The 15,325-nt window shown below is 37.7% G+C and overlaps 1 protein-coding gene across 6 annotated transcripts in view; it reads left to right on the top strand.

The window, feature by feature from the left end:
* helz (helicase with zinc finger) overlaps positions 1–15,325 on the top strand; it is a 300,135-nt gene that overhangs the window by 187,875 nt on the left and 96,935 nt on the right. For all 6 annotated transcript variants that reach the window (XM_059948283.1, XM_059948286.1, XM_059948285.1 and 3 more), the window contains one exon: positions 2,461–2,689. In XM_059948283.1, coding sequence (XP_059804266.1) covers positions 2,461–2,689 — 229 coding nt within the window. The remainder of the gene's footprint in view (positions 1–2,460; positions 2,690–15,325) is intronic.

Raw genomic sequence — 15,325 nt, 5'->3', positions numbered from 1 at the left:
GGGATTCAGAAGAATGAAGGAGGAGCCTATAGAAACATATAAAATTATGAAAGGGATAGATAAAATTGAGGTGGTAAAGTTGTTTCCACTCGTAAGTGTGACTAGAACTAGGGATTGTACCTTCAAGATTTGGTAGATTAGGACAGATTAGGAGAAATCTGCTTTTTCTGGAGAGTAGTGAATCTGTGGAATTCTCTGCCCAGGGAAGCAGTAGGGGTTACTTCATTGAATATATTTTGTCACATGGTTAGATAGCTTTTTGCATATCAGAGAAATTAAGGATTATGGGGGAAAGATAGATTGGTGGAGCTAAGTCCATAGCCAGAGCAACCTTGATGTTATTGAATGATGGAGCAACGGGTCAGATGGTCCAATGCTCCATTCAATAAGATCATGGTTGCTGTAGCTCATGGGCTCAGCAGCAGCCTGTAAAGGATCACCATCATCCTATGCAGCCTCACCAGCATCCTGTACCATTGCAGCAGAACCTCCCTGCTCTTAAATTCAATCCCTCTGGCAATGGCCAACATTCGATTTGCCTTAACCTGCTGCATCTGCAAACTAACCATTTACAATTCATGCACAATCGGTCTCCAATTCCTCTGCACAACATCTTGCTGCAATATTTCGTCATTTAATAATCTGCTCCTATTTCTTATGTCCTTATGTTCCATAATGGGGAAATTGTATGTCAAACAGGGAAATATGTCACAATGGCGATGAAGTATTCCAATATATATGATGGCAAATAGTTGGAGGGAATTTTTCCCCTTGGCTGTTGTCATCGCAAGAGGATCTTCACAGTTGGGGGAAAAACTGGTGAATATTAGCTCAGAAATATATTTTAGTAAGTGACTTGAGTGACAGGATATAGAACACACATTTTATAGGTTTAATTTTTAAAACCCTTTTTAAATTGAACTGAATCCAGGAAATATAATTTGGCCCGGTCTACTTTAGATTTTTTAGCCGGCAGGTGGTGTAGTTGGATCAGCATCCTAGTGCGAGGCGAATGGTCTCTGGTTTGAATCCGGCCGGCTGCATCGCATGCTTTCCATCCATGCTGGGTTGAGCATTGACCTAGCAACTCAGCCTCGTAAAGAACAGACAGCTGCCAAGGCAAACAGCAAAAGAGAATTGATGACGTTCCAATGTGTCACAAGGTGTGAAAAGGATGAAATTTAGATTTTATTTACTGATGAATATTATTTATGAAATTACTGTGTGCAACTGCTTTGTATTTTTTCCAGAAGTAGTTGGAAAATTAGTTCATTTTTAAAGTTGCCATTGGTATTGTGAACATGTATGTTTGAGAATTAAACTTGAGTAGAAAGAGGAGGGATAGAGAAGATGAATACAAAGTACAAACGTTTTTAATAAAGTTCATGTTCCAACTTGATCTTGGGCAGGTAGTTGAGTTCTTCTATCCTCTTCTCATTGTGAGGTGTGTCTTAGAATGGTAGTGTTCTAATAATGTAGTGTTCTTGATTATGTTATCAATTCTCTTTCTGGCAAAGTGATGCAAAGGGGCTTGAATCCTTTAACCCCCGTGCTCCTGTTTTCTTTACTGAATTTAGCAATGTGCTATTTTGATGTTCATCTTTTAATTCTTATTAGCTATACCAGAGGAGAGGAGGAACAAATTGATTTAACCCTCCATTGGATTTCCTGTTTACTAAATAGACTTCTATTTCATATCACAGCTTCTTTTGGACTCATTATGTATTTGCACGGTGTTTGCACATTTCCTTGTTGGTTCAGTCTTAGAATTATTGTATCCTGCTGTGGATATAAGTTAGATGCAAATGAACATCTATACTGTGGTGTACATTCACAAGGGGGAAAGACATTTTATAATGCTTTTTATGGTTAATAAAGCAATTTTATCCTGTAATGTAAAGATGCAGTGGTCAATTTCTACATGACTTCCTTATTTTTGTAATGCCAGTAGTCAAATATTGGCAAGGCATCCTGGATAAACTCTCCATTCCTCTTAAAAGCAGTATCATAGATTTTTTTAATATCAAGCTGATAGGGAAGAAGGTGGCTTAGTTTTAATATCTCACCCAAGATACAGCATTGCTGACAGTTAAGTCACTGAGTGCTGCTCTGACGTCAACCCAGATTCTGTCATCAAGTCTCCCATGTTGGACCTAAATGAAGAAGTTCTGATCCTGAGGTGAGTGTGCCAACATCCACCTCAATGTCAAATTAGGTCAATGAAGCGAAAAATTTGAAATCCAACCTTGAAGAAATGCATTTCAATATGTTTGTGTACTGCTGTACATTAGCAAATGAAGTAGTTGTTTCACCTGAGTTTAGGAGTGCAAAGTGAATTGACACAAATTTGAGCTGTTTATAGTGTCTTAACAATAATCTTGATAGTTTTTTCCCATGTAGAGTTGCTTTTAAATAACATGGAAAAAATATATAAACCTTTGCCCTTTTTAAATTTTTCAGGCAAGCAGTTTAGAGTGTTATTTCTCAGTACAGTAAGGACAAGACACACATGTAAGCATAAGCAGACCCCCATCAAGCGAAAGGAACAGTTAGTAGAAGACTCCACTGAGGACCTCGACTATGGGTTTCTGTCTAATTACAAACTACTAAACACTGCCATCACTAGAGCACAATCCCTGGTTGCTGTGGTTGGAGACCCCATAGCTCTGTGTTCAGTTGGGAGATGCAGGTAAAGTGAAATTATTGTTCTTTAATTAGAAAATTAATGATTACTCGCTGTTATGATTTCACATAATTTCACTTTAGTGTTATTTTTAATGTAAGGAAACTAATCTACCAATCTGTTCTTAATGTGGATGTCTTATACACCCCCCTCCTAATTTCTGATTCAGAAGGAATTATTTTCAAACAATGCTGCAGGATATTGATGTGAATTGAAATTCTAGAGTGTGTCTAAATCCACATGTGCTTACTTGACCCATTTGTTGCATACTGGTATCTAGATTCCATAAGAGGCTCTTTCCATCCCACATGGTTTAACTGCAGCAGCCTGCAGCTCAATAGCTTACTCCTTCATGTTTGAATTTGGATTGGAATTTGAAAAATGATAGGTTCCACCAACCACAGTAATGAAAGGTTATCAAAATCCTATTTGCTGCCCCAACTTTACTGGTTTCTGGAGGTAAAGCCCCAACTCTGAATCCTAAAAATAATTAAAATTAATCTGTTGAAATTATGCACTTTCTGCATTTGTTAGATTTACATTGGGAAGTCATACAATTTTATAATTATTCTAACATTGCCTATCTTTCAAAGAAATTCATTGGACAGATCTTTCAAAAGTTGTGTGCACAGAGAAATCCAGTGGGTCAGGGCCTGTTGAATGAGCAACTTTTCAGCTATTAATTTAACTTATCTGTATCAGATTACCTGATGAGCTTTGGTTAGACATGACAACTATCATCTGTAGTGTTGTTTATTCCGAGGGATAGTCCAGACATTTCAGTTTTGTGACCATTACGCTGGCATAGTCAAAACAATACCAAGTGTGGGATTGAACTCGGGTTACACTTTGGCGGGTTTTTAATTATTTTGGGACAATGTCAAATAATGTGCATAGTGACAATGATAAAGCTGATCAGGTCATAAACTCATAGTGTGCTACAGCACAGAAACAAGTCCTTCAGCCATCCAGTCCATGCCAATGAACTGTTCAGAATTTTTTTTTATCATGATTGGCTCATGAACTGACGATGGACAATTTTGTGAACGTTACAGTTCTTGGAATGATTTGAATCTATGTATACCAGGGGATAATGTGGTTCCTGCTGAGAACTGTACAATTATTGATCATTCAGTATTGCTAACACCATGGCTTGAATTTTTCTGTTTTATCCCACAGCCAATAAAAGACAACTTTGAACGTGCAGATATTATTATTGTTGCCAATTTAATCACAGTTCTTTATTTTAAAAAATACAGAGGTGTTGCATTTTCCTGCAATAAACACCTAATTTGGTTGAACAGCAGAAATAGAAGCAGAGTAGAGCATTCAGCCCACACTCTCTAATCCATAATGTTCATGTGCGATTTTTAATCGCGTCACCCTTTCTTACACTAATCCCATAAATTGATTTCATTAATATCCAAAATCTTTAATCTGTTGATTTAAAATATTTAGCATCTCTAAAACAATCTCTGAGCCAGGAAGCAAATAAACAAATTAAGGCCCTTCATAAATAGAGATTCTGCTGATGCTGGAAATCCTGAGTAACAGACACAAAGTAGTGGAGGAATTTAGCAGGTCAGGCAGCATCCATGAAGGGAATAAACAGTGGACATTTTAGGCTGATGCTTTTCTTCAGGACTATTGAAGTTTCAGGCCCTTTTATATTGCAGCATTTGTCAGTATTTTCCATTATTATTTCTGAATTTACACATTGAACTCATTATATTTTCACCTACTGTATTCAATTTGTTACTAGTGCCATCACACCAATTAATTCACATCTCAAAGTAAATCACAACTTTAACTGCTCCCTTGATTGACAGAGAAACTCTAGCAAGGCAGAATTTAATCAGAAAATTGGAATGGTGAATGATTGCTTCGACTGTACAATGATGTAAAATCTATGTTGTGGATGCTATACGGTCATCATGTTAGGTTTACAATGAGTTAATTACTAATATTTATATTTGTGGACTTGTAATGTTACTGTGACACTGTAATTTCCTTTAGAATCATTAAAATATCTATCTATCTGTAACTCAGTCCCTAAAGTCTTGGCAACATCCTTATAATTGTTTATGCACTCTTTACAATTTAAAAACATCTTTCCTCTAGCAAGGTGATCAAAGTGTGGCCTCACCAGCATCTTCTACAACCACAGCCTGATCTCCCAAATTCAGTACTCACTGACCTGACTGATGAAGGCCAGTATGCAAAAGCCACCTTCATCACCCTGTCAATTTTTGTCTCCACTCTCATGGAACTATCTACCTGAACTCAAAGGTCTCTCTGTTTTACGTCACATGCATGGATCCAATAGGTTGAAAGGCCACTAATAAGTATACCAGGATCAAGAGGTTAAAATTATCAGCAAAGATTGAACTGGCTAGTTCTCTTGTACAAAAGAGCACAAAAGTCAGAACTGTAAATGCAACATGCATCAATAAATTAATGAAGAATTTATAAAGTAGTTACAGTGCGTTGCTTTCATTTACAAATGGTAATTGAGATGATGGGAATGGAAGGGGAAAGCTAGATAAATGTATGACAGTGATAGGAATAAGTTCTGTAGGTAGGTTTCAGTGACTGGAGAAAGTTTAGAATATAAACCAGTTAGGGTGAATGGTTTGTTTCCCTTCTGTGCTTTCTACATAAAGGAAAAGCAGATATCTGGATAATGAATTCCTTGAAGCACAGAAGGAGACACTTTGTTCAGTCATGCCTGTCCTAGCTTATCAAGAGAACAGCTTCTCTCATGTCATTGGCATTTGTCCATAACATCCTTCAGTTTCTGTTCATTTTCCTGTCTTTGATTCTAAAACCTATACAGAGCCTGAGATCCAAATAAATACCTTCCAATTATTTTGGATATGTGACCTCAAATTATTGACCCTCTATTACTTCAAAACCTGCTGTCACATATTTTTCAACATATGCCTCAATTGCTTCATCCCTAGGAGCCTCCTGGTTGAATTTCTACTTGCCCTTTCCCTTACTGTGATAAGCTATAATTCCTCATATACAGTATTTAGCAATGTCTTCAATGTTTAGCCAGTGTCTAACCAATGATTTTAAATGCTATAATCTTATTATAATCTCAAGTAACCAATACACTCACAATAATTTTATCTGTCTTCCTACATTTGATATATAATATGCTATCCTGTTCCATTATCAATCACTTCCAAAGTCGATGATACTGCCTTCTTCACGAGAAAAAGGTAGTGGACCCAAAATTTAAAATTTACAGTTGCATCTATCCATCATTAAGGACTCCCATTATCCAGGACCTGCTCATTTCTTCTTACTACCTTTAGGGAGGAGATACAGAAGCCTAAAGACACACTCACTATGTTATAGGGACAGCTTCTTCCCTTCTGCCATCAGCTTTCTGAACGGACAAAGAAACAAACAAAGAAAAGTACTTCATTATTTTTTGCTCCCTTTTTGGACTACTTATTTAATTTAATTTTTAATAAATATTACTTACTGTAATTTATAGTTTTTTTGTGTTTTGCTCTCTGCTGCTGCCACAAACAACAAATTTCATGATAGATATCAGTAAATCTGATTCTGAGTAAAAGCCTCCACCTAGTTCATATGATATCTGGTTTTCACTACCCTGAGCTCTCTATTTCTAAGCCAGTTTTGAATCCATTCCACTTTCAATCAAATGGCTTCCATTTTCTTTAGCCTTCTGTGGATCACTTAATTGAAAGCTTTCTGAAATTCCATATCAACAATAACCATCACATTCTTTATAACCTTTTGTATACTCATCCAGTTCTGTCAGTCAGAAACAATTTACTTTTAACAAATCTGTTACCTGTTTATTCTGTCCCTGAAAGAATTGTATTTCCCTCACCACCATAGTCATTGAGCTGACTGACCCGTTGTTTCCTCGTTCATCATTTCTCCTTCCTCCAACACTGCTCCAGTATCTTTGAGTATTCAGGATTAGTGTGATTTGCCATATCAAATCATACAATGAAATGTGTTGTCTGCATCACAGTGTCCTGGGGAGCATGCAGATGTTGCCATGCTTCCAGTGTCAACATAGCCTGTACACTTAACTCATATGACTTTGGAATGTGGGGAGGAAGCTAGAGCTTCTGGTGGAAACTCTCACAGGACGTACAGACTCGTTACAAATGGTTGTGGGATTTGGACCCTGATCACTGGCACTAACTGCAACACTACTGTATCACCTGCCTGGACTACCATCCCAGCTGCTTGCAAAGTAGTGACCCATATCTCTCCTATTTCCACTTCAGCTTTATTGTCGATCCATTTTATCTGGACTAAGTGGTTGACTAATCTCTTAATTTATCTTTCTATTTGACTTTTCTCCCCTATCTCCTGATTTTGTGCAGCCCTCACGTTATCCACTTAGTCTGTACAGACAGATGTGGAGTGATCACTCTCTTCATGAAGGTTTAAGGTTGCTTTGTATACTTCAAAATCTAAAGTGATTGTTCTGGTATTTTGGCTCGCTGCTTTTGAATCTGAGGATGATTAATGCCTCTGTTTTTAGTTCTGTCTACCTACTGCAGTTTCCTGTGTGGCATGCACTGAGAAAGCAGCCAAGCAGGGACAGCTAATGTTCCCCATAAGTGTCTGATATACGCTTGACGCAAGGCATTTGGGTGCACTTCATTATTTTTTATTGCTGCTTTCTTCCATTTTTCCTCTCCATAGGGCACACATAATCTCTCTAAAATCAGCCTCCCCCGATGCTATGGTTGTAATTAAATAGAATGTTTCCTAGTACTCCACATTCCTTGTTAGTATTTTGAAGATTGACTTCACTGCTATTTTGTGGGTGGAGGAAATTATTTGGTTCTTACTCCTGTTTGATTTCATTTCTTGCAGAATCCCCTAAACATTAAACAGTGCCTTTCAAATCTCACATTTTCTGTAGCTAGAAAAAAATGTTATTGTTTTCATAATGTTAACATTTTGGGAACCAAAGTTTGATTTTGTCTGACAAGCTGAGTTACTTTCAGGATTAAATTTGAGTTCTGATTTATTAATCCACTGTCGAATTGTTTGCATGGTTCATTGAGTTTTTGATTCACAGTTAGATGGCAAAGCTTTGACGATCACTATTCTTGATATTTCTGTCTCTTGAATCATAAAGGTGTCAGCTTGATCATTAATATTTCTTGAGTTCCTTTGCCGACTTGACCTACCTTAATTATTAGAGAAGGTTATAAGTGTAGTGAATTTTTAGTCAGATGATACCACACCGTGTTATAGCTGTAAATATTTGAAACAGATTTGTTTGTACAGAACCTTTTAATTTTTGTGCATTAGTTATAGTTCCATGCTAAATTAGGAGAGGCAGCTAAGTAAATCATTGTTAATGAATGTTCACGCCTAGCTATTGATTTCACTGTGTTGGTATTTTAACCCCTAAAGACTGTATAATTTCTGTAGTAAAATCTATTTGTATTTATGAAGGTAAGATTGCACTTAATGTAATTTTAACAAGGTGTCCTTGCTTTCAGATGTCAAAATACAAATAGTATTTCTTATTTCTCATTCTTGATAACTGGAAATGCAAAGCTGAGGAACCAGACTTGTTTCTGCAACATCTTTCTGTATTTGCCAAGTGCTGGGCATCTTCACATGTTATTAATGTCTCCTTTTGGCTGCTCGCCAGAGATGCCTCTCAGCATGTCGAAATGAAGCTGTTCTCTTTTCCAAATACAATTCAGTTAAAACTGAAAAATTTGCATATGTGTACAGTACCTGTAATCCTGGTTGGTGAGGCAAAATAGGTCTACACTCTCGAGTGTTGGTTGACTGAACAAATAGGCTTGTATTCAAAGTAAATTTCTTTTCGAAGTATGTATATGTCACCTGAGATTTATCTTCCTGTAGTTATTTACATGAAATAAATGCAATAGAATTTATTAAAATACTATAAACAACAAAGATTTGACAGACAACCTATGTCCAAACAAAGACAAGTCCTACAAATAATTAAAAAAAACAAATAAATAATCCTGAGAACATGAGTTGTAAAGCCCTTAAAAGTGAGTCTAAAGGTTGTGGAGTCAGTTCAAAGTTGAGGTGAGTGAAGTTATCCATGCTGGTTTAGGAGCCTGATGGATGAAGGTTTAATAACTGTTCTTGAACCTGGTGGTGTGGGATCTAAGGCTCCTCCACCTCCTGGCCAATGGTAGTAGTGAGAAGAGAACATGGCCTGGCTGATGGGGGCCCTAGATGGTAGATGCTGTTCTCTTGTGGCAGCGCCCTTTGTAAATGTGCTCAATACAAAATTAATCAGCTTATTCATTCAACCATTGTTTTGTCAACAAAAAGGCTGTCATTTTGCCTCTGAGAGGGATAAATATTTAAATTTTTATTGTTTATGACTGAAATTGGTCGACTGATTGAGATTATGGTCTTCGTTTTGTTGAATTGGGGGCAGGCTTTTTCTTGTATGCTTTAGTACATGGAGTATCTGAATTCTTTGTGACCATTTGAAGGACAGCATTCCATATTTTTGGGAGGAAATGCCCTTTTATGGGAAAATGGGAAGTGACAAAAGAAGGGTGGATTATAGGCATCAGAATCAGGGTTACTGCCAGAGCCATATGTGGTGAAATTTCTTGTTTTGTGATGGCAAGACATAAATTACGATAAATTAAAATAGAAAAAAAGTAAAATAAATGTGTAGTCCAAAAGTAATAGTGAGGTCGTGTTCAAGAGTTTATGGATCGTTTAGAAAACTGATGTTGGAGGGGAAGAAGCTGTTCCTGAAGCATTGAGTGTACAACTTCAAGCACCTGTACCTTCTCTCTGATAGTAATAGTGAGAAAAGGACATGTCCCAGATGGGAAGGGGCCTTAATAATGAATACCACCTTCCTGATGCCCTGCTTTTTGAAGATGTCCTTAATGGTGTGGAGACTTATGCCAGTGATTGAACTGGCTGAGTCTACCCTCTCTGCAGTATTTTCCATTCCTGACATACCAGGCAGTGATGCTATCCACAACACATCTCTAGAAATGTATTTGAGATCTCAAACACTTAATAAAATATATTGCTGCATATATGCCTTCTTCATGATTCCATTAAGATGCTAGGCCCAGGATGAGATGTTGATGCCCAGAAACTTGAAGCTCTTGTCCCTTTCCACTGCTGACTCCTTGAAGATGACTGGTTTGTGTTCTCCAAACTTCCCCTTCCTCAAAGTCCACATTCAATTCCTTGGTCTTGCTGACACTGAGTACAAGGTTGTTGTTGTTGTGACAATACTCAACCAGCCGATCTATCTCACTGTACATCTCATTGTTGCCATCTGAGACTTTGCCAACAACAGTGGTGTGGTCAGTGGATTCATAGATGGCAGTTGCGCTGTGCCTAGCCCCACTGTCATGAAGATGGAAAGAGTAGAGTGGTGGGCTAAGATGCAATCCTTGAAGTGCACCTGTATTCAGTGAGGATGAGGAGGAGATGTTATTATTGATCCATACTGACCATCATCTCCTGATGAACAAGTCAAGGATCCAGTTGCAGAGGGAGGTACATACCAGCCAGTTGATTGGCACAGGTTTTCAGTATCCTGCCAGGTACACCCTTGGACTCCTGACAACTTGTAAAGATTCACCTTCTTTGAAGTATGTTCTGAAGTCTGCCTCCAAAACAGGGATCACAGGGTTCCCAGATGCATGTGGATTTGCATAGGTGTAGTTTAATTCTCCGTTTCAAAGTGTGCATAAAATGTGTAGAGCTCATTGGGAATTGAAGCACCACATTAATTCATTATGTTACATTTCACCTTATAGAAAGCAGTTATGTGTTTTGGTTTAATTAGGTTTCGAACGTGCAAGATGATTTGGAAGATATGCCAGCAATATAGATTGTTGGTGAATATAACTGGTACTATAAAATATGAAAGAGAAATGTATCATTAATGAATTCAGGAATTGCAACACTTGCAATCAATAAGTGCTTAGATTGGTTCACGAAATAGAGAAACATTTAACACTGGAACCTGTACAAGACTTGGCTTTTATTCTGGAGATTTGAGTTGAAAAGAAAAATCTGACCAGTGTGAATTTTATTTGTAGGAACAAAGATAATCCAACATAATTCTATACAAAAGGTAAAAACTGAAAAAGTCTTTCAAATTAAAGATCAAGAGAATATGCATTTAATTTTAAAATATATGTAATTTTGGACAAAATAGGCTTTTCAGAAAGAATGAACACCAGTGGAAATAGCTTCCCTAGTTAGATAGAGAAATTGAAATCCTGTTGTCAACTAAGAATATTGTTTTGGTGGTAATGATGGGGTCAGGGAGGTGAGAATGGTGGAGGGAAGAAATGCAGGGGTTAGCATTTTTCATTGTAACCATTTTGGAAGAATAAAAGCTGAAAGTGGTTGTAATAGACTTTCTAAACCGTGCTGTCCAGTTGTCAGCACTACAGGGGAGAAATAGGCCCTTCAGCCCATCCAGTCCATGCCAAATTGTTATTCTGCCTAGTTCCATCAACCTACACCTGAATCTGAGCCTTCTGTACCCTTCCCATCCATGCACTTAATCAAACTTCTCTTAAATGTTGCAATCAAACCTGAACCCACCACTTCAGCTGGCAGCTCATTCCACACTCGCATCACTCTCTGAGTGAAGTAGTTGCCCCTCAGGTTCCCTTTAAATATTTTATCTTTAGCCTGTTATCTACCACCCCTAATTTATGATGAATGATACATAGGTTCCAGCTCTGATAACATAGTTTGTTGGGTATAATGAATATGAATGGTCAATTTCACCAGCCTCTAGTACTTTGAATGCCTACACGTTATTTGTCAATGGTTTGGTGCCAATTGTGGTTGTTACGGTTATTCATAGAGTTCATTACTTTTGCCAGTTTCATTACATTGTTCCTCTTTAGTAAACACGCTATCATCAAGAGCTGTGTTTCAGCGACTTGAGCCCCGGAATTCTCTCACCAAACCTCTCTGTGCCCCTCTTTCTTTAAAATCTACATCTGAAGAAGTGTTGGGTTTCTAATGTCTCCCTTGGTTCAATATCAGACTGGTTTGAATACATGGGTTTGAAGTTAAATGTGCAGAACGATGTTGTAGACTTTTGCAAGGAATGCAAAGAGAATGAAGGCATGTCGTTTTTACCTTACAGTGTTTATGAAGATTCAGGGATTAGGTATTTTGATGGTATTTACCTAAAAAATATATATATTGTACTGACATAGTGTGAGAGGTAATGCAACAACAGCTATTAAAACTAGCTATCCTATTTGTAAAATGCTTTTCTAGTAACAGAAAAAGGCCAGACTTCAAAACTGCCAATTCAGGCTATATCTCCTGCACTTTCTTTCCTTTCCCGCTGAGGCACACAGGCAGTTTGGAGTTGCAACAGATCAGCTGCAAAATAAACTGGCAATTGAACTTGAAATGTTGCAACTTCAGTCTGCTCCCAGTTATTGCATTTACTCTCAAAACATTAGGGAAGGTTTCCATATTGTTAAAATTATGCAGGTCTAAGTTGATGCCCCCCCTTCTCCCCATTTTCAAAACAATTTCAAAATGCAGCCTCTTCCATATACATACAATCACTTGGTTATTGAATAAGAAATGCGATGCTCCGTTGTGACTCTGCCAAGCTGAGAGTGTTGAGTGGGTTTTCTTGATTTACTCATCAGCAATGAGGTGAAGATGTCTTCATCAATTTATTTCTCCTTTATGCTTGAAATTTCATCACTAACTAAGCCTGCTCGGTGCTATGGACAATGAAGAGGGACTGTGGGGAGGGGATATAAATAGGTTATTGGGCGAGAATGTAACGGGAAAAAATGTGGAAAAATATGAGTTCATCTACTTCAATAGAAAAGTTTTACGTGTGGAATGTTTTTTAAGTAGTGAGAGGTTGATAGGTATTGCTATTCAGAGGAAATGTCTACAAATGACGTATGGAATATACTAAGTAATATCTGATAATTGAAGTAAAATTTGCTCACAGGAGCTAATGGAATAAATGCAACACAGAGTCTAACCTGAACTTTGTTGAACACCAATAAATACTATGCAGATACTTTAATCTGGAGCAAAGTATAAAGTCCTGTTGGAAGATTTCAGCCAGTCAGGGAACACCTATAGAAGCAAGAGGGATGGATGGTTGACATTCTTAGTCAAGACCTGTCATCGGAAGCTGATGCAGGGACTTGACCCCCCAAATTGTCACAAATCCCTCTGCTTAACCCACTGAATTCTTCCAGCAGTGTGTCTTCACAATAAAGATCAAGGGACAGCTTTGTGTGGGGAATTCTCTACTCATGAGGACTGGATGATCAGCCACTGAATATTCAAGGCAAAGATCAATAAAATTCTCACGTATTAAGGGAATCAAAGGATATAGTGCAAGAAAGCATTGCTGATGTGAAAAATGTTCATATTGAATAGTGGAGGAATCACCAGCTTCCAAATAGCCTGTGGCTGCTTCTATTTCATATTCCCTTCCTATTCTGTCTTTTGTTTTCAGAATTATTTCATAAGTAGCATATTTAGTATGGAGATGACCTTTCTCTACCAGCTGAAGGCTTGTCAGTAGTTTATATGGGCTTTTGTTATCAGTAGCTTGCAGCTTGCACACCAAGAAGCTCACTACATTGTATCTAATATCTTAATTTACCATTAAGAATGACATCTATTTTGTTGCACTCCCATACCCTTCCGTCTCGACTGACCCTGATATGTCGCTTCCTCTGCTCCTGCCTTCACACAACCCCATCTCTTAAGTATTTCTTCTTGGAATGCATTCATGGTTGAATTCTTTATTGGATCTGTCTCACTGATTCCTATAAGCAGAATTTACTTAAGTTGAAAGAAATGACTTAACACATTTAATCCAGTTTGAAATTCAGCTGTTCAATGAAATGTGCAGGACCTAGATCTTGTACAGCTGTGTTAGTTAAGCCTGAATCATTATTGAGAAGATTTACATTAATACTCCAGCAAATAACCTTTGTAAAGCATAATATATAAATAGTTCAAAACAAATGTATCCAAGTACTATACATATATGTTACTGTATACTACCTTGAAATACATTTCCAAGCAGATATTTACAGGAAAAGATAAGTACAATAGAATGAACAAAAGAAAACTACATTAGCAGACGGACTAACAAGCAATGTGCAAAAGAAGACAAACTGTGCAAATAAAAAATAATGCTGAGAACATGAGTTTTAAAGAGGCCTTGAAAGTGAGTCCTTAGGTAGTAGAATTGGTTTAGAATTGTGATGAGTGAAGTTATCTCCTGTGATTCAGGAGCCTGACAGTTGTGGTGTAGTGATTGTTCCTGAACCTGGTGATGTGAGACCTAAAGCTCCAGTATGGAAAAAAATGAATGAGCAGCTACTTCAAGAGCTGATGTAGTTGGCTAGAATTCTACCTACTCATAGTTAACAAGCGGAAAATCTAACACACAGAAGCTAGGCATTTTAAGGATCTCTGATCAGGATTATTGTTTAGGAAACAATCTCCTACAACATTTATAACTTGATTTCTTGTAAAGGCTGACATTTTGTAGTTCTTTAGGTTTTCTAGTGAGCATGGATTTAATGTGTGCCCTTCACTAATTTGGGACATCCAAAAGCACTTTATAGGCAGTGACATATTTCTAAATTATGATCAATGTGTAATGTAGAGAAATGCACACAATGCGATTAATTAAATAAATAAGATAGATTGGCAAGTTTTTTAGCTTTGATGATTGAGAAGCTGACAGTCTTTCTCCTTGTGAAAATTCCATGGCCGTTCTTCAGTGTGCCTGGGAGGTCAGATGGTGCCTTAGTTTCTGTCTCATCTGCAAGCCTGTATCTTCATCTGTGAAGTTAACATGAATTATGTTTGGAGTCTTAAGGCTTGAACCTGTTTGAGAAGTGCTGTCTTGGAAGCAGCAGGTCACTGTGTCACTGAACTGCTGCTAACATAAAGGTAAATGCAACTGAAAATGACACTTGATTCTGCAGAGTTTGAGCTTGTACCAGTGAGTCAGTGAAACTGGTACTTCGTCTGGATTAGGCAGAAGTCATGACGCAATGTTTTATACAAATTTATGAACTATTTTCCTCTTTGTTTTGTTTTTATCGTCCTCTTCCAAATGAGCTGCCAAACACTGATCTCTGTATAGATCTTAACATTTCATCACAAAACATGGATGAAACTTGCAAACAACACCCACAAAATGCTGGAGGAACTCAGCAGGCCAGGCAGCATCTATGGAAAAGAGTACAGTCAACGTTTCAGTTTGAGACCCTTCAGCAGGACAGGAGTGTTGTTGCTTACTTGCATTTCCAGCATCTGCAGATTTCCTCTTGTTTGTGATGAAACTTGCTAAGTTGCTTTTGTCCACACAGAAACAGAAGTTGTAAGGATGTGCTTGTTAAGCAGTAGCTCTTTGAAGGAGCTGGCACCAGCACCCTCTGCTGAATATGCCTTTGGTTAGATTCCATCAACCACAATGGCCATTGTGACGGTGACATCTGAAATAGTTAATTTCTCGATGAGGCTTAGAGCTGCAATCAAAGATTGTTGAGTTACTAATGTTCTTTAGATAGTGAACTCTGAATCTCTAGTATTTCTACCAAGAAGAATAGGGGA

Source organism: Hypanus sabinus, chromosome 23, assembly GCF_030144855.1.
Source record: "Hypanus sabinus isolate sHypSab1 chromosome 23, sHypSab1.hap1, whole genome shotgun sequence".
Lineage (NCBI taxonomy): Eukaryota > Metazoa > Chordata > Chondrichthyes > Myliobatiformes > Dasyatidae > Hypanus > Hypanus sabinus.
Note: the sequence above shows the minus strand (reverse complement) of the source record. Positions and strands in the feature narration are given on the sequence as shown.